Source organism: Ambystoma mexicanum, chromosome 11 (genome assembly GCF_040938575.1).
Source record: "Ambystoma mexicanum isolate Mex_15411 chromosome 11, UKY_AmexF1_1, whole genome shotgun sequence".
NCBI classification, from domain to species: domain Eukaryota; kingdom Metazoa; phylum Chordata; class Amphibia; order Caudata; family Ambystomatidae; genus Ambystoma; species Ambystoma mexicanum.
Window position 1 is genome coordinate 1,105,574,305 of NC_090934.1, and position 26,325 is coordinate 1,105,600,629.

The 26,325-nt window shown below is 48.4% G+C and overlaps 1 protein-coding gene across 2 annotated transcripts in view; it reads right to left on the bottom strand.

The window, feature by feature from the left end:
* The window catches only part of TBC1D2B (TBC1 domain family member 2B), an 832,871-nt gene that overhangs the window by 149,818 nt on the left and 656,728 nt on the right, over positions 1–26,325 (bottom strand). For both annotated transcript variants that reach the window (XM_069624408.1, XM_069624407.1), the window contains exon 11: positions 13,874–14,059. In XM_069624408.1, coding sequence (XP_069480509.1) covers positions 13,874–14,059 — 186 coding nt within the window. The remainder of the gene's footprint in view (positions 1–13,873; positions 14,060–26,325) is intronic.

Here is a 26,325-nt window from a genome sequence, read left to right on the forward strand (position 1 = left end):
GACAATCAATTAGTTGATGTTTCGCATCCCATATATGGCACTGGCCCACATATTAGAAGTGTCAATGACACCACAATTATCATGGCAGCCTCTCTATTTTCTGACTTAGTAAAGACCTTGCACCAGTCACAGTAGTTATATTTCCATAGACAGGCCTGTGATTGCCTACTAGGCTCATGGCATCATAATCCATTATCCAGTCCTGGCTTTCTAGTCAACCACGTTTGCATGCTGGGACGTCGAGTCCTTACTCCTAATGGAGAAAGTGAACTACAACTCCCAGCACAACAAGAGCTACTGGCTTCAAATTGGCAGATGGATAGGTAAAAAATGCAATCACACAATCGGCGCATACTCCCTGTGTGTTGGCCTGTACCATTGACTTCCCATGAAGTAGGAGTGCAAGCCTCTTTCCCGCCATCTTTTAACTATGTCCTGTAAAACTGCACCAAACCCTTCATTCCGATTAATCTACTGAAGACAATAACACTGTGGGTGCTATACATGACACTGCAGTAACGAGGAGCATCTGGGCGCTGCTGGCCCATCACTTATTGCTAAATAATGGGCGCCTCAGCATCATAAACCAGCTGCATGAAGCTGCCCTACACACACATAAATATGTCCTTTCACAAAGATCCGCATACACACATACTCCTGTGCACACAGCGCCAGAGCCAACCGTGAATTCACATGGCACGTATCCCCTGTCCGGCGGGCTGCCCCATGCTATCTGCTCACTGCACTGACAGCATTTGTGAAATCTGCAGTGTCTGCCCCCTCCCCCACCCGCAATAGGTGTGCAAATCCCCAACCTTATATGGAGGGAACCCCTGCACCTGTCTCGGGCAGGACAAATGGGCATGAAGAACCACCAGCCACGTGGGGAAGCCCGTGAGACGCCTCCAACCACCTGCAATACCCACAAGGCTGCTGAGCGCCCTGCCCAAAGCAAGAGGGAGCAGCCTGCGAGGAAGAGGATGGCAAACAGGACCATGGGAAAAGGGGTAGGCTGGGCACACAGTGCCTGGCCTGCTGTGGCGTTTTACAGACAGATCATTCCATTTAACTTTTGATAACGAGCAGGATTTCAAAATAGTGTCACACTCACCGTCGTCGGTCGTCCTGAGCCTCAGCACGTGTCACTGCCTGCTGCTGCTGGCTACGTGAGCTGGTGAGGCGGAGGCTGCAAGCGGCGCAGCAGTGCACTTCGCACTCCAGCCCAGTGGATGGGGGGCCTGGGGCACGTGCCCCGTTTGCACCCCCATAGAGACGTCCCTGCTCTGGGAGCAATCTAGGTCACACTCATCAGGGACCCCGGTTGAACAGTGCCTTTCAATCATTCTGGCACTTGCTTGGCCTTCCACACCATTCTATTACTTTCCCTCATGGTATGTCCTTGCTCTCCCTTCCTTGCTACTCTCCTTCCTTCATTACTCCTCCTTGTCTCCCTCTCTTTCTCTAGCTGTCCCTCTGATGGGAACGCTCTCTCCTGCTCCACACCACTAGTAATTTGTGCCCGCTCCACACCACTGCTACTATCCACCCGCTCCACACCAAGGCTGCTCTCCCCAGGCACCTGAGCAAGCTCTCCACTTGGTACACCACTACTCCTCTCTCTGCCCACCACTGCTCCCTGCCTGCTCACCTCATCACAACTCCTCCTCCTCCTCCTCCCACCTTCTTCTCAGTCACCCTCTTTTCACTACCTCAGTTACTCCTGATTCACTCCCTACTCTATCACTCCCAATCTCGCATTCATACCTTGCATGGTAACTGTGAAACCAGAAGGTGTCCCGCCCACTAGTCCACGGGGATCTGTCATCCAGGTGGCCAGGACACGGCCATCTCTTTTGGATCCAGTTCCTGGGGGTGGATCAGTGCGGGACGTTCACCTGGGCGAGTTGGGGAGAGCGATAGAAGACCGGTTTGTGTTGAAGCCAAGGTTGCAAGCAGCAACATTGTAAAGCGAGCGCTGGAACGAACATTGTTAAAAAGCGTGTGATAAAAGACGCAAGTAAAGTTAAAATGCTGATGAGTGATTGAACTTTGAAACCAAGATACAATACCTTTGACAGGGTGGTCCGGCACCACATAGGTGCACAATCGAAGGTCTCTGTAAGGTATCCAGCTGAGAAGTGAAAGTTGAAAAAGTTATACGTTTACAAAGAAATGTGAATTTAAGTGGTCCTGCGATGGGTCGAGCAAAATCCCGGACACAATAAAACATTTCTTCGATTTTGATGAAGTAAAGAAAGTTTGGAACGTAGATCTAAATTAGTGCAAGCCCGGCAGAGGGAGACTAACTGAAGAATTTTTGTTAAGGTGGGTCTGACCCCAGAGGAGGGGGACCCAAGGTGAATGGTGAATCACCTGAGAAGGCAATAGTTTCTTACCTGTAACTCCATTTCTCCAGCATTGATATCTTTCATGGATTCACATGCTTAGAATATTCCCCGTCAGGCTGGGAATCCTCGGTAAGTTATATAGACATTTTCCATAGGAAAAATTCTGACACTTTTGTGTCCTATCCACGTCGTTTTGGGCCGCACATGCCGGCGCCACTAGGACGTAGGGGTATATATAGCTCCGCCCCCGCGGCTCCCTCAGATTTCAGCCCCCAAAGTATTATGGGGGGGATCTCTGGTTTGCATGCTCAGGGGAGGCCGGCGGACGCATGTGAATCCATGAAAGATACCAATGCTGGAGAAATGGAGTTACAGGTAAGAAACTATTCCCTTCTCCAGCATTGGATCTTTCCTGGATTCACATGCTTTTTGTATTGCAGTATCCCCCAACCTTGGAGGCGTGTATGCAAACCAACATCACAACAATCACAGTGCCCACTTACTATGGCAACACATTACGTTATAGCATGTTAACCGTAAAAGACACGACACCTTAAAGCATAGTTGCTGAAGGATGCAACCCCACTTGGGGCTTAACACATTACATTATAGCATGTTAACCGTAAAAGACACAACACCTTAAAGCATAGTTGCCGAAGGATGCAACTCCACTTGGGGCTTACCTTATTGGAACAGGTGACGTAGCACTGCCCGCCCCATCTGTGTATCCTCAGCATGTTGCTGTGCGAGACAGTAATGTCGGGTAAACGTGTGTGGTACCGACCAGGAAGCCGCCTGGCAGATATCCCCCAGCGGGATTCCAGACCACAAAGCCTTCGACGACTATGTAGATCTCGTCGAATGAGCCCTTGGACGCTTTTCTAGCGGCTTTCCGGCCTTGGAATGACAATAAGAAATGGCCGAAGACACCCATCTGGATAGTCCTTGTTTTGAAATCGCTTTACCCCTAGCCGCAGGACCATAAGCTACGAAGAGTTGTCTCGCGTCTCCGAAGCTTTGAGTGCGATGGAGATAACATTTTAAAGCTCTTTTCACGTCCAATGTATGGAGAGTCTTCTCTGCCACTGAAGACGGTGTTGGAAATAATGTAGGCAACACTATAGAAGCATGTTTATGGAACATGGAAGGTACTTTAGGTATGAAATGCGGGTTAGTGGCCAGCACAACTTTATTACTGAAAAACCTCAAATACGGAGGGTCGATCACTAGAGCTTGTATTTCCGACAGGCGACGAGCAGAAGTAATGGCCACCAGGAAAGCCAATTTCCAAGACAAAATTTTAATGTCGTCGATGACATTGGTTCAGAAGGGGGTTTCATCAGGGCTGCCAAGACCAGGTTCAGACTCCAGATCGGAGGAAATTTCTTCTTGGGAGGAAAGGTTCGAAACAACCCTTTAAGGAAGTGTTTAACTAGGCGGTCACAGAACAGTGGAGTGGAATGTCTCTTCCGAGTAAATCTCGAGATGGCAGCCAGATGCACCTTTATGGATGAAACAGATAAACCGTTATTTGCCAGGAGCAACAAGTATGGTAGGAGTTGTTCCGGTGTGAACGCCCGCGGGACCAGACCTGGTTGACCAGCGCACCAGATACAGAACCTTTTCCATTTGTCGGTGTATGAAGTGTTCGTAGAAGGTGCCCTTGCAGCTTGCAAAATACGACGACAGTCCGCTGGAATCGCTAACGCGCCAAACTCGGCGAAATCAGGAGCCAGGCCGTCAGACTGAGGTTGTCCGGGTCGTGATGCCAAACGGTCCCTTTCTCCTGAGACAAAAGGTTGGGGATCTTCTGGAACCTCATTCGTTCTGCCGCTGAGAGGTGAAGTAGATCGGAGAACCACACTTGTCTGGCCCAATACGGGGCCATCAGGATCACCCGACAAGGATATCTGTGGATCCATTGCAGAGTCCGACGGATGAGAGGGAATGGGGGGGAAGGCATCCAGAAACCTGCCCGTCCACGGGAAGGAGAACGCGTCCCCTAGTGAGTCTTGTTGTGGCCACCTGCTCGCGTATAGGGAGCATTTCTTGTTGTCTCTCGTCGCAAAGAGATCGAGGGCCGGATGGCCCCATTCCGCGAAGACACGGTGCAGTTGCTGATCGTTCAGTTCCCATTCGTGTAGACAATTCATCTCCCTGCTGAGAGCGTCTGCTTGCACATTTTTTACTCCTGGTAAGTGGAACGCCAACAGATGTATGTCGTGTTGTAGGGCCCAATGCCAGATCTCCTGGGCTTCCGTCGACAGGCTCCTGGAGCGAGTACCTCCCTGCTTTCGTACATAGAACATTGTTGTCGTGTTGTCTGTCATGATTCTCACCACTGAGCCCTTTATCTGTGGCAGAAAGGATTTTAGGGCCCAACGTACCGCCCTCAACTCTAGCGTGTTGATGTGGAGGGAGGACTCCTCCGATGACCAACGACCCTGAACCTGTAAGGAGTCCAGATGAGCTCCCCACCCAGTTAGAGAAGCATCCGTAACCACAGTCTTCTGGAACACAGGTTCCAGTAAGGGCATTCCCTTCGTTAGGTGTATGGGGATTCGCCACCATTGAAGCGCCTGTACGAGCTGGCCGTTGATGGTCAATTTGTCTGACCAGCGTCCTCGAGTTTGTGCCCATCGATCCGCCAAGAATTCCTGAAGAGGCCTCATGAAGAGGCAACAATTGTCTATCAAGGGTATGCAGGACGACATGGTCGCCAGAAGGGACATGTACCTTCGTACTAACACTCTGGTGTCGACCTCCCATTCCGATGTCTTTTGTTGTAGTCTGTGAATCCTTTCGAGGGATGGCTTCACCACCCCCGACTGTGTGTGGAACTCTGCCCCCAAAAAGACCAATGTCCTTGACGGCTTTAACAAGGACTTGTCGAAGTTCACTGCGAAGCCCAAACGTTGCAGGAGGGACCCGGTGGCATCTAGGCTTTCTTGTGCCCTTTCTGAAGACAGTCCCCTCAACAGCCAATCGTCCAAATAAGGGTACACATGGTGACCTTCCTTTCTTAACCAGGCTGCTATTGGAGCCAGACATTTGGTGAACGTCCTGGGGGACGATTTTAGACCGAACGGGAGGACCTTGAACTGATAGTGGGTTCGACCGACGACGAACCGCAGAAATCCTTTGTGCCGTCGACGCATCGGGATATGGAAGTATGCGTCCTGAAGGTCTAGCGACGACAAATAATCTCCGGGTTGTATCGATCGGATCACCTCCTGAAGCGTCAGCATTTTGAATTTTTAATTCTTGAGCAGTTTGTTGAGCGCTCGTAGATCCAGAATGGGACGCCATTTTCCACTTGGTTTCTTGACGACAAAGTACCGGGAGTACACTCCCTGTCCTTTTTCTGCCACCAGGACCAGTTCTATAGCCCCTTTCTGCAGCATAAGCGCCACCTCCTGTAGCAGTATTTGAAGGTGGGGCTGGGCCGAGAACACCGGTGGAATGTGTGGTGGCTTGCTCTTGAACTGGAGAGAGTGGCCCAGATGAATCGTGTCCAAAACCCATCGATCTGTTGTTATGCGCTCCCACTCGTCGATGCGACGAGACACTCGGCTCCCCAAGACATCCTGAAACATGTCATTGTTGGTTCTTGGTTTATCTTTCGTCGATGAAGGGTAGGCACCCCGCCGTCTAGAGGTTTGGTAATCTCTGCCTCTATGAGAAGATTGGGCCGCACGCCTGTAGCCTTGGGACGAGTAGGAGGGTCTGCTGAAACCTCGGTCTCTAGATGACCCAAACCGGGAGTTACCAGAGGCCCCTCTGAAAGGTCGAAAGGAACGAAAATTCCTACCACTCTGGAGGGCTCTGAGTGACCGCGCCGTGTCAGTATCCCCCTTCATGCCCTTCAAGCCCTCATCAACTTTTTCACCGAACAGTTGCTCCCCTTCACACGGCATATCCAAGACTTTATATTGCACCTCCGGTCTGAACGTAGTGCACTTGAGCCAGGCTTGCTTACGTAGAACTACGCCATTATTGATTTGCTTAAAACCGGACTCGGCTAGGTCGACGGCAATGTTTATAGCATGGTTGGAGGCCTCCCCTCCTTCCCGCACTAGCAACATGGCGGACTTTCTATGTTCCTCGGGCAAATGCTCCAAGATAGGAGCCAACCGGTGCCACATTTCCCTGTCATACCTAGACATGATCGCCAAGGAGTTGGCTGCTTTAACTGTAGTCGCGCCGACGGACAGCACCTTCTTGCCGAAAGCGTCCTGTCTCCTGGCCTCGTTGTCTGGAGGGGTCGTGCATTTATGTTGAGACCTGGCCTTCCTAGCCACCGCCGCAGATACCACCGACTCTGGCGAAGGTTGAGACGTCAGGCACTTGGGAGTCGATTCCGGAGCCGTGAACTTCTTCTCCAAACGACCTTTCACTGCCGGTTCAGAGAACGGGTGCCGCATGGTCTTCAGGCCCTCATGCCAGACATGGTGCAAAATCGGGATGTCGAATATGGATTTCCTTCTCTTGCCCATATGATCAAAAAGAAAACAATCATTTCTCCTCTTCAGGGACTAGGCCAAACTCCGAACACGCCTTACTCATCATGGCATGGAATGCACCCACGTCGTCAGGTGGCGGTAGCTGTGCCGGGCTTCTCGGAGCTTCCATCTCTGCTTCAGAGTCCCAAGTTGGGTCCCTTGAGGGGGACAGTGAGATGTCTGAACCTGATGCCTCACGGTCAGAGTCATGTAGTTCTCCTTCTTCTTGTAGGATAGGGCAATCCTCCGGCGCGTGGGACGCGGCCGTAATCCTGGTTGCCGAGCGAGGAGCTGGGCCCGGCTCGTCGACGAATGGCGTAGACTGTATCCGAGTCGGGGCCCGAGGCTGGGGTATTTGTGTGTCCAAACGCTGTAATAGCTTCTGTAGCGTATTTAGCACCTCCAAGGACAGAACCGCCTGGGGGTTCAGTAATGACGAGGTTGTAGGGATGGAACCCACACCTAAGAGCGACATCGCGCTGGTCGGCTGCAGCCCCAGATTGGTTGGGCGCACGACCGTGTTGCGTTCCTCGTCAGCCGACAAGATGGAGAACGTCGCCTCTGGTTGAAGCAGGGCCTCCGGCGGGACAGGATCAAAAACCTCTGGTTGCCATCCCATCGACGGGACCACCGTCGACAATATGTTTCCTAGCGCCGCTGTCTGACATGCGGGAGGAGCCGCCGATGATGTAGGCGTCGACGAGCGGGTCGTCGGCGAAGCCAGTGGCGCAGGGCCTTGAGTTGTTCCCGCTGCTTTTGGGGCCGACTTGCTGGCCGCGGCCTCTCGACTCAAGGTAGACTTATGACGGTCTCCTGAGGAGGATTTAGATGGCTCTTTTCTCTCCTTTTTAGATGAGGAGGAAGAAGACAGCGTCTTGTGTGAAGAGGAGGAGGCCTTCAAATGTTTCTCCGAATGTTTCTCAGAGGATTGTTTTTCGGTCGAATCCGAGGTTCGTTTTTCGGCAGCACGTGCCTTCTTCGTCGGGGGTTCCGACTTACTTTTTGAGGCCGTGGAGCCCACCTCCGAGGCCGGGTACGCACCCGCTCCGTCATTGAGCCAATCGACAAGACGACTTTTCCGATATTTGAGGGTTTTCTGGGAGAAACCCTGACAGATTTCGCAAGTGTCCGCCGTGTGGTGAGGATGAAGGCAGTAAATGCAGTCCATATTACCATCCCCTTTGTACACCTTTTTAAGACCACACGTAGCACACAGACGAAACAACGCCTTTCCAGACATTCTCTTGAGAAGAACAACCAGTCGCAGAAGTAGAAAGTACAACCTAACCATATAGCAGATACGCGAGGTAATCCCACCACTTTGGAAGACGGTTGAAATCTGAGGGAGCCGCGGGGGCGGAGCTATATATACCCCTATGTCCTAGTGGCGCCGGCGTGCACGGCCCAAAACGACATGGATAGGACACAAAAGTGTCAGAATTTTTCCTATGGAAAATGTCTATATAACTTACCGAGGATTCCCAGCCTGACGACGGGGAATATTCTAAGCATGTGAATCCATGAAAGATCCAATGCTGGAGAAATTGTGTACCTGTAAAATCCTAAGAAGAAAGGAACTTTAATGTTTGTCACATCAGGCCCTGTGAAATAAGAAACCTTGAATGGCAGAGAGACTTGGCACAGAAGACCCTGATGCTGAGGTTCTGAACTGCATCCTCGTGCTAAAGAAACCAGAGAGTGTGCTAAACTCGATTGTGCCGCCTTGTCCCGTGTTGAAAATGTGGGGAAAGGGAGCCAACCGCTCAGATATCCCAACATATCATTTCTTGAACACTTTTCTTTTGATTAACATTTTTTTTCCACACAATTTGTATTAAGTAGTAAGGATTGGCAATAGGTTTATTAGTATAGGCCCTTTTATTTTGTCAAGACTCTATACGGACTGCATTATTATTTGATGGTTGTAGCTTGCTCCCATCTTTAGATTTAGGCTTAGATAGGCGTTTTACCAACCCATTTGAAAGTTCATTAAACACTCCTGAACTGTGATCACTTGTGTCTGTCTTACTGTTTGATACCATGCCTTCCTTACAACATTCGCACCATAGTACAATTGTGTCGGGTCTGAAAAGTCTGTCAATGGCAGGCCTCTATAGCAAATACTGCAGTTTGTGGGAGATTTCCCAAGATTGCAGCCTTTGTTGGGGAGCTGCTCTGCAACTGCTACAAGGGAGCATTGCTGCGGTATGGAGTAGGTTGCAGTGTTCTGCGTGTGCCCCACACTTGCGACCAGCTCTGCAGTGTTGATTAGCAATTTCCCTTTGTCTCGATGCTGGTGACAGGGTAGTAAGTACGTGGTCTCTCTCTGGGGGCTCTGTTTGGACCACCGCTGGGGATGCTGGTATTAGTAGTTTAAAAAAAAAGAGAAACACTGGGCAGCATCTTGAAACATAGGTATGGGGGTGATCAACAGTGGTACTACTGGCAAGCACACTAGCATATAACGAAGGGACAGAGACTGGGGACCTTTTCAACTGCCACCTTATCCCTCTGGTGTAGCATTGACGCTGACTTCCACCCTGGTATGCCTCTGTTAGCACATTTCTGAGAATTCTCCTTAATCCTCTTCTACCTCAAAGGCCCCCAGCTCTTTTGCTGGACTTTTGGACTTTTAATTTCTATCCTGTAGAGCGAGACATATTTCCCACTCTCTCATGTATTTCTTATTGATTTGAACCCTGTTTCTCTTTTGATTTTGGAGTCTGACAAACTCCATAGGCATCATCTTTTTACATTGTGTCACACAGCACCTTAAGTGCACTGACTTAGGGAAGTCTTCCAGATTTCCCAAAGGATTAAATGCCTTTTCTTGGTTAAACTACTGTTTCTTTTTTTTTTTTACCCTTTCTGCAATTAATTGCTGGTGGCAGTGGTTTACTTTTTACTACCATCAAGTGTTTCTATCCCAGGCTGCAATTGCAGCTGCAGTAAAGCACCCATGGGTGCCCATTCTGTCAAAATGGCCCAGTCTTCTTTTTTCGCCATTTCTTGTTGGAAAGGTCCTTCTTGAGATTTACTCTGCGGGTCAAACCAGGTTTGGTCCCTTTGTTTGTTTTGTCTTTGGCCGGATTCCCAGTGAAGCCTGCCTCTGGCTCCAGCGTGTCTGGCAGGGCAGGAAGTGAGGGAGGTGCCCGAAAATCCCTGTGCTTATTCTCCTTGGAGGACAGCCACCCTGCTGTGTGATTGACAGCTAGGCTGCAAATGGATGGGAGAAACCTGAATAAAAGGCGAGGTCTTTTACTTGGAGGGCAGAGTTCACCACTGGATGAAGGAATCCGCAGAAGAACTTGGAAGGGACGCCTGCTGAAACTCCTGGACCATTGGTTTGCCCTGTGAAGCCCTGCTGCAGTGCTGAAGCCCCGAATTCGCCTTGACTAGAGAAGCTCTGTGAAGGACGACCTCTCCCCTTGGGTTGGTGGGACCAATCAACCCCAACACAAACTCGTCTGGACATCCTCTCGAAGCTGGCTGTACTTTCACTGCTGCTGCAGGAACCGATTGCCAGGGAGAGGAACACCAGAATCTAGTGCATCGTTTTTAAGTCAGACCCGAGCTCCAGGAAGATCCTCCGGACTTCCATGAAGCAGGACTGACCAAGCCTGAGCCACCTCAACAGACCCCAGATGCGAGGAAAATCCATAAGGTATCAGAGAACCGCAGTGGTGCTATTCGCGAGAAGCTCAAATCGTGAAGTGCATCCGATCTGAAGTCTGACCATTGCTGCGGCCAACCTTCAAACTGTAGTGCAGGAGTCCCCAGATGTCCTCCCTCTTGTCCCCACGACTGAGGCCCAGGAACAGCAGTATCTGCCAAACTACCACTGGAACAGAAGCCAGCTGGAACCAATTTCTTCAGACCTTAGGTACCGTAAACTAAGGGGTACTTACCTCTTGTCATGTAGCCTTACTAGCTCTCAGTTGAGACTTGTCTTGGTTGCTCTTGTGCAAAGATGCTTGCAACTTTGCCCCTCATAAGCCTCCCAGCTTGTGGCCCAACAGTGATTTCATTTTCTACAAAGACTTCTAAAACATTGTGCAAGACATTTTACTTACCTGCAAAGAAGTGCTTCAGCTCACCTAGACTTTTCCTCAATTAACATTGACTGTCCTGGCTCCCTGAAAGACTCTTCTAACCTCTGACCTTGTGCTTTAACTAGCCCTCAACAAATGTCACACATTATATAACTTGTGTAGCTGAGAAAGGGTTAATTTACTTTGCATTGGGGGGTTTCAAAAGTACTTACCTGCTTAAGAATATTTGTTAACCATTTTTTTATTCCCTTATCTTTTCCTTTTGACACTAGCCTCAGTATTGCTCAAAGTGTGCCAGTGATATATCAATGTCCTAGTTATTGAAGTCACCCCAGGGTGTAGGAAGTGTGTTAGCCATCCCAAATGGGTATCTACTGATTAAAGAAACTGAGTGTGTATTTTGAAGTATATTTTGGTGTTACATATATTTACTTCATTCTAAAGGCGGCTTATTCAACTGACTTAAATTAATAAATAATTGTTTAATCAAGAAACCTTGAGTGTAAGTGTTTATTGGAATACCTATCATTGTGAATCTCTGTGTTAAAACCCTATAGCTCACATTGACCCATCTTGAGATAAGCCTGGCTGCTCAGTCACTCTACCAACTTGTATAGTACATGCTTATACCAAAGGTTGGGTTAACTATTGCCAAGAGGACACGGCTGGTGCTGTCTCCCACAGGGTACTGCATACCATCTTGCCTAACAGCCTGCCACCCCAGGTTGAGAGGCATCTCTATGCCCACTTGGTTGGGTCAGGAAACAGACAATTTCACAAAATATACAGACTTTACATCCCTTAAAGGAAGAACGACAGCCTACAGGGTATTCAAGAAGTCTGAAGATTCAATGAAGTTTCAGCAATGGCCAGTAACAGCCTGCTTAGTCACCTTGGTAGCAAAAAGGGAAGTGAGATGGAGTGATGACTCTGGTCAGAGGAATAAAGTGAAGGATTCTTCAAAAGGGATTTAACTTGTGGCACTTTGAAACAGCAGGGTATATGCCCCATTGCTAGAGATAAGATTACATTGTACAGGCTCAAAGACATTAGTGTCTGGCGTGGATTGGGTAATATCCTGGTAGGCCACAGATCAAGTGGATAACCAGATTTAATCTTGGCTGCAAAAGATGAAATTAGGTCTTACTCAAATGCCAATGGTTTGGTGGTGCCTGTAGGCTATAAAGGGGGGATATAGGAGAATAAAATCTCCTTGGGCACGATCGAATAAGCTCATGGATCCTAGAGAATTTGTATGAGAAAACATATAGCAGTCTTAATAGAAAGAGCTAAAGATGACAGAATTGCATTTCCGTGGGTGGGTATAAACAGTCTGTTCACCTGCAAGCACAAGATATCACTGCAGTGAACAGAACTCACTGTCACTAAAAATATTGCTTTCTTCTAGGCATCAAAAAATAGTTTTATAGATGTTGTTAGACAATCAATGTAGATCGAATAGTGCTATAATGTTCTGTTTGATTTTTTTCAATGTTTCTAAATTCTTTGTAAACCATTCATAATGTTTTGGGGCGATTTTGACTTTAAGGATACAGGCAGGAATATGGAATAGTGCCAAACACTTTGGAAGGCAATGAGTGTGATGGGATGGTCAGTATTTTGGCAAGTCTCTCAGCTTTATGGTCAGCCAATTCGAAATAGTATGGACAGGATAAGCAGGCTTCTATTTATGACAGGATGGAAAAGTAAGATTTCACTGAAAAGCGAAATAATCAGTCCACGTGAGTTGGAGGGTAGATACCTCCATAGCGGATTCTATTTCTAAGAACAAGGCACCTAAAATATGACTAGCACAATGTAAAACCTAAAGCCTCAAGATGATTCTGGACATTGACAGTAATAGGTGCTATATTCTCTTGCAAACAAATATTAAAGTCACTCAATATTATGAGGCCGCCAGAGACAACCCATGAAGGGGTGAAAAAATGTGCCAATCCTTCAGCAAAGAATCTGAACCTGGAGCTCCTAGAGTTAAAAGGTAATGGTACTGGTGGGTAGTAAGAGTTCATTTTACCACCTGACAATTTAAAAGAAATGGCTAAACATTAATACTACATCTTCTCCTGGAGGGTGCAGACGATACACACAAATAATGATGTTGCCCAGGGTAAATAAAGCATGAACTAAATAAGGGCCTACATTTTCGACAAGTCAACTTTAGCTTATAAATAAAAGACATCATATTGAGCAAAGGAGATCAATTAAACTAATATACATTTATGTTCGACCAACGACCATGAATTAACAAAAAGTGCCCTTAACTGGTGACAGAAGGAAACCAAATAAGATTGCATGTGGTGTTGGCAGTACTACCGGTATCATAGGTGGGGATCAGGCTGATATTGTTAGTGTATTAGCTCATTAATAATCAGTGAGGAGGTGGAATTCCACAAGGGAGGTACACGAGTTGTTGCATAATGGCATTCAAGTAAAGAAGTGCATGTTTATTTTTACAAGTGTCTTCAGTAAAACTGCGGAACCTAGTTGTTCCTAGAGAGTTTGTGGCAGGCACGGTTGCAGACAGGCTTGCCTTTGGCATGCCTGCTGCATCAGTGGAAACAAGAATCCATCGAGGAAATTTGATGAAAGACTGAGTGGAATGGGTAACATTCCCTACAGGCAATGTTCAATGCAGTTAACATAGCAGTATAAAAACACAACAAAGAAAGTGCCTTGAATTAGTGTTAAGGTGCCATTTTAAAAGGAATAAAACAGTTCTTGAAAGACCGACTGGCTCGAGGCATCGGGTGCAGAGAGCAGTAAGCCCTTCTCCTATTTGTTATCATCAGTTCACATTCTTGCTTTGAATTGTAAAAGTTCCCTGAAACCTTTTTTTCCATAATTTTTACATTAAGTGAAAGAAAGGCATTGATTTGGTTTGACTGCTTCTTAAATACAGAAGTGTGCCATGAAAAACATTCCATTAAGCCCCGCATTTGAAGCAACACACCTTAGATCCCTCGTAGAGGAAAGAGTCCCATATTTTAATGAAGATGTCGCTGACGACATTGTCTGCAAAAACCACCAGAAACCAATTGAAGGTAATAAGCGAGAAGTCAACTTTGTAGAGCTCCAAGTGTGCATAAAGCCGTGGGAGTTTCTCACTCATTAGGTCCTTGAACACTCGCTGGTCAACCTACAAAATAAAAATAAAAAGTTATATTATCTAGTTTAATTCACTTCCTATATGTTGAATACATACATTGCAGGGAACTAAAATGAAAAAGAATTATAAAGTATTGGGTGAGACCTGCCAGGAGCATGCGTGAAAGCATGATCCTGTACAAATAGACCACCACGAAACATAAAACCAACAATGGTCGACATCACTCAGGACGGGCACACACTGCAGGATCCATCGATGATTGTTTTAAAAGGTGGCCTATTGAATACCACACACAGACGATAGGTGCCCAGTGTTTGAAGATGCAGAACCTAAAAGCTTGAGGTCTTAACATAAATACAGGTTTTATGACCATATGGCCAACTTTAAACCCAGATGTAGCAAGGCAATCCCCATTACCACTTCTCAGCAACTGCTGTTGGACGCTACTAATGAGATCCCCTACTGAGGACACAGGACATTGACAATGCAAACCTTAGGAAGATACAGTCAAATAGTCGGCACCCATTATCGAGCATGAGGCATGCAGAGAATGGCAGACATTGTACCAGTCACAAATGGGTATCAAGTTTATATGTGCCACATTGTATGCAAGCTAAAAAGCCATTGTGGAGCTTGAGGCATGCTGAGGTAACATTGGGGACTGCACCAGTTTCACCTTGAGAACATAATTTGTAGTATCACGATGTATACTAGCCAGTACACCTTAGCAGCTGTAATGAAACCGCTACAAGGGTCCTGGCACTACATAAATGCAGCAACACACTATTCTACTTTGTGTGGAGGTAAATGCAAAACCTTCCTTGCATCCAATTGTATGTTTTGACACTTCTTTTCCACAGGTTTCTAAAAGATCGCCAATTTTAGAAAATGGTTGGCCCTCTTTAGGTCTACCTGTACCTGGATTTGTGAACATATTAGATTTCAGCGTTATATGCAAATAAGGTTTGTTTAAAAAAAATGTAACTATTAGCTAAAAACATCAGTGGAAATTGTGTTTTTCTCTGCTTCCAGCAATTATATGGTCCTTTAGGTAAGGCAGCAATTCCAGACCTGTATTGCCATGCATAGCATTCCTTCACCCAAAATAGTTTCAACTGAAAATGCTCTTTTCTTGCTTTGAGAATAAACTGACCAGTGTGTTTCCTTTCAATTATTTAATTCCGGACCATCCGACGACCATGTCTGACTTTGGAAACAAATAGATTGTTCCATCTCTCGATTGCATTTCCTGTTAGTCTAGTAAAATGTATCAAAAGCTTACTTGTGTTGAAGAGGTGTATTAAAATGAAATTAGGCTTTTATATTGTGCTTCATGCCAGAGTCCAGCCTCCAAGCACAGGACCAGGTATCAAACCCATGCTAGTGAGTGTTGTCTTGCTTCAAAGACAAACACATTGCCCCCGAGCTATCCTCCCTGCCCTTGAGAAAAGAAGACAAGAAACCCCATTTTCTGCTATCGACCCAGATTCTGGAACAGTGTATAGTCACAAAGAAGTGCACGATCAATAAAAGGTAGACACAGAGGTTTGGCTTTTTAAAAATGCTGGCCTACTAGTGACCTTGCATGAGAGCATCAACAAATGAAAAGATAGCTTCACAACATGATGGCACCTCCTTGGGAATGAAAATAACAGTCATCGACAATTGTCCTCAATCTGGGGATCCTTTTCCCAGGATATCACCCTCCTTTTCAGTCACTCGCGATTTGAGGGTCTACTCCTTTTTGGATCCTTGTTCTGTATATTCACATCCTCAGTTTCTCGACTTGGGATGCCCACCTCCTCCCGGTGTGCTTCCAAGTGACCTGGACAACAGTGGAGGATAGGTTTGTGGGATGCCAAGCTGAGCCATAGAGCTACTGCAAGGAAACAGGCCAAGTGAGATACTCTACAGGGGGTATGGGTATTTTCTCCAGCTCCATGTCACAGGGTCTCTACTAGTTACCAACTCCATGTTCTGGTTTACCTTTGTGATGAGTCACAGTAGTCTGGTGACCAAGGGGACCGTTCCTGCACCTCCTGCTTTCTTTATTCCTTCCTCCTACTTACTCTTCACTATGTTCATGTACCTCCAGCACTCATCTACTCACACCCAAGGCTGTCCTGCTGGTCTTGCCTCCATCTTGAACTTTCCAACTCACTTTCTAACAGAGCCCTATTCCCATGACCCTCTCTCCTCAGCCTGTTCCTCGATCTTCTTTGTGAGGTTAGTCCTCTCCTCCTCATTCTCCCAAGCTCCTCCAGAACACGTCTCCATTGCCCCCTTGATATAGTCTCCAACCTGCTCCTGATTTCACCCATCCTCCTCTCCATTGATATCGCTGAACATGCTCCTTCCATTCCTTTTCTCCTGTAACTCTCCCTTTAACCATGCCACCCCTTTGGATTTCTCTTCCCAGAATCTCTTACTGTTCTCCACCCATGTGTTGCCTTTCCATCTCTACATAGCCTCCTTCCTCCAGCCCCACTCCAATCTTTCTGACTTTGCCTCCATTTCTCTTGAAAACTCCTCCTCTCTATCCAAACTCCCACAACCCTAACAGAATCCCAAATACTTAGCGGGCTGGACCTCTCCCACCATGTGTTCGCTTTTTAAGATTGACATTTTTTAATCTGTGTCTGTTCATGGCTTCCCTGTCATTTGTGTCGTTTTGCCCCCCACCCCCATCGATACAGTGATAGACCAAGGCTTGCCACCATCTTAAATCAGCACTCCGGTGATGCACGGCTGCAGCTGTGGAGGTCTGCGCCCACAGAAGGTACAACCCAGCCACACATTTGAACCAGATTTATGAAGCTTTCTCTGTGCACACACACCGTTTGATAATAGGGCACTGTGTTTTTGCAGTGGACCATGGGCATCCTGGACTTAAGTGCTTATGAGTGTCATCTGAGCAGACAGGAGTAGGAAACCCTTCACCAGAGCCCCTAGTGTTACATTTCCAGGCATCAGGTATGTTTCAAATTCCCTACTCATGCATGGGTCTTCTCTTAAAGTGATAGGGGCAGGTTCCGGTCCTATATCACAAGTTCCTGCCAAAAGGCTGAATCATGATGGGGGTAGGTGAGGGTATCAACCCCACACAGTGCCTACGCCTAGCAAAACAGTGATGGTAGCACCCAGCCCCTGTATCCACCCATGTCAAGAGTAAGGCAGGGATCTTCATCACAGTACCCATGCCCATCAAACTGGCCACTTCTAATTCTTGCATGTGAAGGAACAGAAAAGCAGATCTTCAAATAACAGCTTCACTAAATATTGAGAACTGAGAGGCAGACTCCACCCCCATCCACACAACTACTGCCTTAGTCCTCCTTCCCCATTCTATACTGTATCATTTTCTGTCCTCTCCCCAGTGTACTGTGCTTTGTCGATTGACCAGTATTTTTATAATATAGAAACCCCAGAAGAAGTCACTACGGCTGCAACAGTGCTCAGGAGTAGTATTCATTGCAGCATCAAATGTATGTAGATATCCAGCAGAAAAATGCATGTGCCCAATTGAAGATTGTGTTACTTACCTTTGATAACAGTGCGTGCTCATGGACACTATTATCTCTGCACATTTTTTACTAAGTATTCTCAGCATCTCTAGAAACATTCTATGAACTACTGTCTTCTAGATCCCCCAAGACCATGCAGATGATTTGCAGTGATGTCCTGTAATGAAACCACTGCAGGATATATGAGACACCACCATGCATGTGTCCTTCACTACTTAGACACTTGCAACCACATCTAGTCCCGGATTAATCAGAGGTAACTGAGGCGAGGCAGGCGAGTGATAGTACAGAGATGATAGGCAGACTTATCTGTGAGTCTCTGTGGGCAAGGATCAATTCTTCAATTTGCCGAGCATCCTGGCTGCTCACGAAGAGTGACTACATCCAAATAGCCTGACGCTCAATGGCAGCAAAAACATGATCCTGCTACTTCACCGGAAAACAATTATAAACCAGCTTCCTCCCACTCCCCCACCACATTTTAGGGCTCACAAGACCCTACTTTTTATCTTGAGAAAGCTGGAAATCACCAACTAAGCCAGTTCAAGTATAAACGGCTAAATTAGTGCTGCTGCTAAACCTCCACTCATCATGAGCTGCTTTGGGCATAATTCTTGACTGTGGCCTTTATCATGCTTATACCAAATGTCCAGCCTTCTATTTCCAAAAGTAGCAATTGATACAGAATCCAGCTGGCAAACTTAGCACTGGCCTCCATAATGAGCTATCTTCCCGATTGCTCCGAGATTTTCACTGGCTTCCTATGAAAGTAACATTTTATCGAAAACACCAAGTTTGATCTTACATACGAGGAACACACACACCTTCCAAATACCTTCCATACAAGAGTGCCATGAGACCATGCAAATGAAACCCCAATAAAATACTTGCATTCTGCTCACCAGGTGCTTCCTAATGATACCATCTCCAATATTCAAGTAGGTCAGAAATGTTCAGCCACAGCTTCCACTCTAAAGAACACAATCTTCCCTGCTGCTTAGGACAATAGGCCTAGCAGCTTCAATTTTGAAAACGTCTGCAGTCCTGGTCTCTCAGCAACTTCCCTCGTCAAGTACGAAACAGTCTTTCTGCCAGTCTCATATTGCTTCTGTATATTATAATTAATGATTGCCTCCACCCACATCCTGCATGCCAAATCAACTGGTCAGCCCCAGTCAGGAGAGCGTTGCTGCAGGCCACAAGGCACAACGTGGTCAGAGAGGCCCCCGTCTGCTGCCCGTGTCCCCAGCAGCATCACAGATTGCAAGGAGAGCTGTCGGTCATGGCGATCAGGTTGTTGCAGCCTGCTCAGCGTGCGGGCTGAGGGAAGGCATAGAAACGGAACGAGTGCATGCAGGCCTGGCTGAACAGACCTCTGAGGTGCCACTCTATTTAGGAACAAGCAATCCTGACCCGTGTCTCCCTTGCAAGACCAGCATATTGTAGACATACATAAAAGTACCCAGTTGCCACACTAGACGAACAACATTCAGTATCAACTACTCGCAAGAATCCCATCATAAAAGATCACTCGCAGGCAACATTCAAAAGAAGAACAAGTTACTTTCTTACCTGGTAACGTTCTTTCGATGGGATGTTCCTCCGACGTATTCCACATCTATGACAGTAATCACCACAGCTGTGCTGCTTCGGAAAATCTTTGGTGTCTGCATCCTGCGTCGATGACATCGGTACGCCCCTTCGAGGACCTCCTCCGACGGCCGACGTCACTAGATGTTATATGTAGGATGCACGAGGCCCGTAGCCTCAGTTGTAGTTTTTTCCCAGAACGTGTGGCACCAATCTTCTGCCAGTATAACTACAGAAAGCCTTGCGGAAACGGAAGCTGCAATCGCATAAGAAATTCTGTAGAGGGGCAGGCTGGGAGGGTGCGATGTGGAATACGTCGGAGGAACATCCCATCGAAAGAACGTTACCAGGTAAGAAAGTAACTCGTTCTTCGAACAGATTGTGTCCTCGGATGTATTCCACTTCTATGACAGACTCCCAAAGCAGTACCAATGTATGGAGGTGGGAAAAGAATTTAGAGATTTTAGAATGCACAATCAAATTGCAGAATAGAGGACCGCCTTACCAAAGGCTAAATCTTGCCCATGGATAGAATCCAGGGAGTAGTGTCTTACAAAAGTATGGACAGAGGCCCATGTGGCTGCTTCACAGATATTATGAATGGGAACACCCCTCTGCAGAGCAGTAGAGGCAGCCACACCCCTAGTAGAATGGGCCCGTAGGCCTACCGGAGGGTCCTTACCCGCCAGACAGTAGCATTCAGAGATTGACAGGATGATCCAACGGGACAAGGTCTGCTTAGAAACAGCTTGACCTAGACGCCTTCCAGCGTATCCAACAAAGAGCTGATCGTCCACTCTGACCCGGGACATGAATGAGATGTAGAAACTTAAAGCTCTCCTAGGATCCAACCTATGGAGCCTCTCCTCTTCGTTACCAGGATGCAGAGGAGAATAGAACGCCGGAAGAAGTACCTTCTGGCTCAAATGAAATTCCGACACAACCTTTGGAAGAAAAGAAGGACAAACCCTAAGGACAAACCTGTCCTTATGCAACACAGTGAAGGGTGGTTTGGTGGAAAGTGCCTGCAACTCACTCACTCTGCGTGCAGAAGTAAACGCAACTAAAAATAAAGTTTTAAAGGTTAACAGTCTCAATGGACAAGAGTGCAAGGGCTCAAACGGAGCTCCCATGAGGAACTTTAAAACCAAATTCAAATCCCATCCCGCTACCTGGAAAGGAGATGGAGGAAACACATGAGTTAGCCCTTTCAGAAACTGAGAAATCAAAAGGGATCTTAAAATAAGAACACTCCTCAGACGAGCGCTTAAATATTGACAGCGCCGCCAGGTACCCCTTAATGGTACCCACTTGCAGGCCCTTGTGGGCTAACGAAAGCAAAAAAGACAAAACCACAGGAATGGCACATGAAAAAGGATCCAAATTCTGTACCTTGCACCAGTCGCAGAACTTTCTACAACAGCAACGGTACAGGGACTTTGTTGCGGGCTGTCTGGCTGAAAGCAACACCTCCATCACGTCTTCAGGGAGGTCCCAATCCTTATACTTCAACCTTTCAGATACCAAGCATGAAGGCTGAGAGACTTGACCTCTGGATGGGGAACCCGACCCCCCTCCCGTGAGAGCAGATCGTCTCGGTAGGGAAGTCGGTGTGGAGGGCAGATGGACATGTCGAGAAGGTCGGGGTACCACGCTCTCCTGGCCCATGCTGGAGCAATGAGGATCATTTGGGAACCGAACCTGCTTAACCTCCACAACCCTTGCGGAATGAGGGGGACTGGAGGAAACGCGTACAGCAGTGGGAAGGACCACTCCACTACGAACGCGTCCCCCAAGGCTGCTCTTGGAGGAAATTCCTGCGAACAGAATCTTTCGCATTTCCGGTTGGCACTGGTGCTGAAGAGATCTCCAAGAGAACTTCCTGAGCCAGCTCCCACTCGTGACAGACCGTGTTCTGCCTTCTTAGAGCATCCGCCGCCTCGTTTTCATCTCCGGCCAGATGAACTGCCGAGATCGAAATTTCCTGCTGGATGGCCCAGAACCAGAGCTGCATCGCCTCTCTGCATAGTGGGAGAGACCCTGCCCCCCCTTTTTGTTGAAGTAGTGCATGGCCACTGTATTGTCTGTCAGAATCAGAACATTCTTCCCCCGCGCAGGAGGCAGAAAAGCCTTCACGGCTAGCCTGACAGCCCGAAGCTCCAACAGATTGATATGGAGTCTGGACTCCGACGGAGACCAACGACCGCTGACTGTCAATTCGTTGACATGAGCTCCCCATCCCGTCAGGGATTAGTCCGTCATGATCGTTACCTCCAGGGTAGCGAAAATGGAGCCCCCGTCATCAGATTGCCTTTGATTGCCCACCACAGAAGATCCTGGGCGACTGAGGGTGGTACCTGAACGGGATCCGACATCCTGCCGGAGGAATGCGACCACTGCAGCTTGAGAGTCCATTGCAGAGATCTCATCCGTAACCTGGCCTCTGGCACCAGTAGAGTGCAGGATGCCATGAGGCCGAGCAACCTCAAGAACTCGAACGCTGGGAGACTCTGGGCATGTTGAAACTTGTGCACCATCTGAAGAATGTGATTAGCCCTCACCTGGGGAGGCGAACACAGCCCCATGGATGTGTCGAGCACTGCTCCGATGTACTGGAGCTGCTGGGTAGGTGCCAAGTGTGACTTCTTTAAGTTGACGGAGAAGCCCAGCCTGTGAAGGGAGTGGCAGGTGAATGACAGATGATCCAGGACTTGCTCGGGAGAGCGCGCCCTGATCAACCAATCGTCCAGGTAGGGGTAGACGTGAATCCCCATACGCTGCCACCACCACCATGAGCTTGGTGAAGACCCTCGGGGCGGAGGTCAATCCGAACGGCAGGACCTGAAACTGAAAATGCAAGTCGCCAACCGCGAACCTCAGGTACTTCTTGTGCTTGGGAAGAATCGGCACATGAAAGTAAGCATCCTTGAGGTTGAGAGACACCAACCAGTCAGGGCCTGGAGGACTTGAGGGAGAGTAACCATCTTGAACTTGTCCTTCCTGAGGAGCTTGTACAAACCACGCAAGTCCATGATGGGTCTCAATCCCCCGTCTTTTTTCGGGATCAAAAAATGTGGGTAATACCATCCCTTGTTCCTCTCCACTAGAGGCACCAGTTCTATGGCGCCTTTCTCCAGCAGGGATTTGATTTCCTGAGCAAGGAGCGTATCCGGACTCTTCAAAGAGAGCTTCCCCGGTGGATTGTCGTGAGGCCTCTGCCGGAAAGGAAGACAGTAGCCATGGGATGTGATCTCCAGAACCCTCACATCTGAAGTAATGGCATGCCATTCTACCAGATGCTGCGTAAGCCTACGCCCAACCGGCGAACCATGGGACATGGCCTCATGACTCGGCTGAAGCGGCTGTGGCAGTGCCTGAGGGCAAAGAGGCAACTGCCCGAGCGGCTTTGGCACCTCGAGTACCTTGTTTACCACCTCTGTTACTCCTACGTTGGCCCCTTTGACTGGCAGCTCCCCACGATCTGCCAAAGGAAGAGTAGTATCGAAAGGAACCTCGCCTCCATTGCTGTCCCCCAGTACGAAAAGGCAGAGGTTGACGTACTGCAGCGCTCAATGACTTCGCTGCAGCTTTGGAGGTCTGCAACCTCTCAAGGCTCTCGTCAGCCTTGCTGCCAAAAAGATGGTCACCATCAAAGGGCATGTTGAGAAGCCGGGACTGTGCATCAGGAGCAAACCCCGATTTCCGCAACCACGCAAACCTGAGCATCATGGTGCTCGCCGCCATGGACCGGCTGACACAGTCTGCCACGTCCAGACCCGACTGAACGGATTCACACATGGCATTCTTGCCATCCTGAACAAGGGCAAGAAAACCATCCCGTTCCTCCCCTTCGGGAATACATTCTGCCGCCAAAGATACACAATTCCACAGAGTGTGAGTGAATCTTGCAAGGGCACAAACGGAGTTGACTGCTTTTAAAGCCATACCCCCAGAAGAAAATACCTTCTTCGCCCAACCATCAAAGCGTTTGTCGTCCCTGTCAAGAGGGATTGTAGGGTACGATGCCTGCTTCGCTGGGGCCGTAGCCACCTGTACCACCAAACTCTCCGGAGTGGGGTGCGTGGACAAGTAGCAGGGGTCGCCACTGGCTGGACGGTATTTTTTCAGTAACGACTTATCTACTGTCGGAAGACTCTCCGGAGCAGTCCAAGCCGCCGCCACCCTTCTTTGTAAGGCCATATGAAATGGCAACACCGGGTCAGTGGGTGGACCTTGGTCAAGGATATTTGTCAGGTCATCCTGCAGAAAATCCACAGGTGGAGCAGACCACCCCAGATACTCCGTCACCCTCGAAATGAGGCGCCTGTACGAGGAGTCAGAATGTGTACCAGGCTCAGGCCTGCCAAATTCAACCTCCGGAGAGGTATCAAGACCAATTGCGTCATGTAAAGATTTATTAAGGTCTTCCAATTGGCTATGTCATTAGAAACCTCAGGAGGAACAAACCCCTCCACATCTGACCCTTCATCCACCTCAGATTTAACCCAAGGACTGGAATAAATCCCTGGATGAGGGACAGAAAAAGGCTCAAACACAGGCCTCACTGACTTACTCAGGGCCTTCCTCTGGGTTTCCACTGGTCTCCGGGGCACCTCCGATAAAGCCACCTCAAAAGGCGTTCAGGGCGTCGACGGAATCAGCATCGAACAAGGCACCGATGGCTTCGACAACGGCTTCAAGGCCGGAGGCCCGAGCGTGTCCTTCGACGGCCTTGGCACTGATGGCGTCTATGACTTCCTCGGAGGCGGAGCCTTGAGAGTCCCTCGACGGACATGGCGCTGATGGCGTTGATGCCTTCTTAGAAGGCCTCACAGGCTCCAACGGTCTCGAGGGCGTCGAGGACCGGGACCTGGAGCGGGCACGGCTAGAGTGATCTACCTTGTCCGATCGGGACCTCAACGGCTCCCGATGATCATCCCGACTGCCGAGCCCGAAGGCGTGCGAGCGGTGGCCCCAGCGCGTTTCTTGCCGGCTTCTCTCGAAGGCGTGGACAGAAAAGAGCCCTGCGATTCGAAAATCGCCATCATCTCCTTACGAAATGCGTCCCATTCCGCCGGAGATGAATGCTTGTTGTGACAAGCTACCCGCCGTCTGGCGGAGTCCTCGGACGAGGAAGGCAACCAGTGACGGCGCTTCCGCAAGTGCCTAGAAGAGGCAGAGGAATGGCGGGAACCACTCCGGGACCGAGACCCCATGGACTTATGCCGACGCAGAGAGTCGCCCCTCGAATCGTCGGTCGAAAGCTTCTTCTTACGCTCCCGCAAGGCCTTTGACGTTAAAGACTGGCATTCATCGCAGTCATCTGTAGCGTGGTCCTCGCAGAGGCACCACAGGCAGACGTCGTGCGGGTCCGTAAGCGACATCTTGGAACCGCAGCCACAGCACTTCTTGAAGCCCGACCTCGGGGTAGAAGAAGACATAATTCGAACAAGAAACCAAGAACGAAGAACCGATTCAACAGGTAGAAGAACCGAGGCACGCCGAGATTCCGAAGCGAACACGTTCACGGAAAAAACGTAACTGAGGCTATGGGCGTCGTGCGTCCTACATAAACATCTGGTGCCGTCGGAGGTCGTCCTCGAAGGGGCGTATCGACGTCGATGACGCAGGGCGCCGAAAATGTTCCAAAGCAGCACAGCTGTGGTGATTACTGTCATAGATGTCAGATGTGGAATACGTTGGAGGACACAATCCCTTCGAAAGACACTTCTGCTGGCCTGCAAATTCAGACTGTTTACCACGTCACCACCAGGTTACACGATTCTGACCCACGAACGAAGCAAATGGGAAACCCAAAGATTCAAGCCAAGATGGATAATTAAGCCTGGCACAATTCCTCACCAAGTGGTACAGCACATCACACAGATCCTGTGTCCTGGGAAACAAAACACAGACGTTTACTAATCCAAGTGCTTTAAACCAAATGCTGATGGCACTGAAAGAGGAGCTGGATGTGATAGGTCAGAAGAACAAGTTACTTCTTAACTTGTAACGTTCTTTCGATGGGATGTTCCTCCGACGTATTCCTTATCTTTCATAGATCATCTCCCAGCTTGCTGGCCTCGGACATTTTTTTTCAGTAGAGGTCGTTGCGCATCGACGTCCCTCGAGCCGATGTCCCTCGACGGCCTACGCATCGGCGCCGACGTCACCACGCGTTTAAATAGACTTGCGCAGCGTCCGTTGCTCAGTTCCGTTTTGACGTTAACAGTTGTTTTACATGAATTGGTTATTGACCTTGAAGAAGCGTAAGCTGCAACCACAAGGGAAGTATTACTGCGGGGATGGATGGGAGGGGCGATGAGGAATACGTCAGAGGCACATCCCATCGAAAGAACGTTACAAGGTAAGAAGTAACTTGTTCTTCGAAGGGATTGTGTCCTCCGACGTATTCCTTATCTTTGATAGACTCCTATAGCAGTGGTGTGCAATTGGAGGTGGGAGTAAAACGCCATGTTTCCTTTCAGGAATGAACCAAATGTAATACGGCTTTGCCAAACCTAGTCTCTTGACTAGGAGGAATCCAGGTTGAAAAATCTTGTGAAGGTATGTGCGGATGACCATGTGGCAGCCACACATATGTCTCAAACCGGAACCCCTCTTTAGAGGGCCGAGGAGGCTGCGATACCCCTGGTTGAATGAGCCCTAAGATTTTGAGGAGGCTCTTTCCCTGCCAGTTTGTAACATTCCAGGATGGCCAAAATAATCCATCTGGAAATGGTTCTTTTTGTTATCGGTAGTCCCAACTTGTGCCCTGAGTAACCCACAAACAGTTGGTCTGCTTGTCTAATCCTAGCAAGTCTGCTGATGTAAAAGCTTAAAGCTCGCCTTGGGTCCAGCCTATGTAGCCTTTCTTCCTCTTTCCCCGAATGGGGAGGCAGATAGAATGAAGGTAAAGTAATTTTCTGAGTGATGTGGAATTCAGAAACCACCTTTGGGAGGAAATTAGGCTTCACCTGTAGGACAATCTTGTCTTTATGAAAAATTGTATGAGGGGGTCTACAAGATAGAGCTTGTAATTCGCTCACCCTTCTAGCAGATGTCAACGCCACTAATAAGACAGTTTTATGGGTGAGAAATCTTAGCGAACAAGAGTGGAGGGGTTCGAAAGGAGTACCCATCAGGAAATTTAAGACTAAATTTAAGTCCCATAAAGGAACC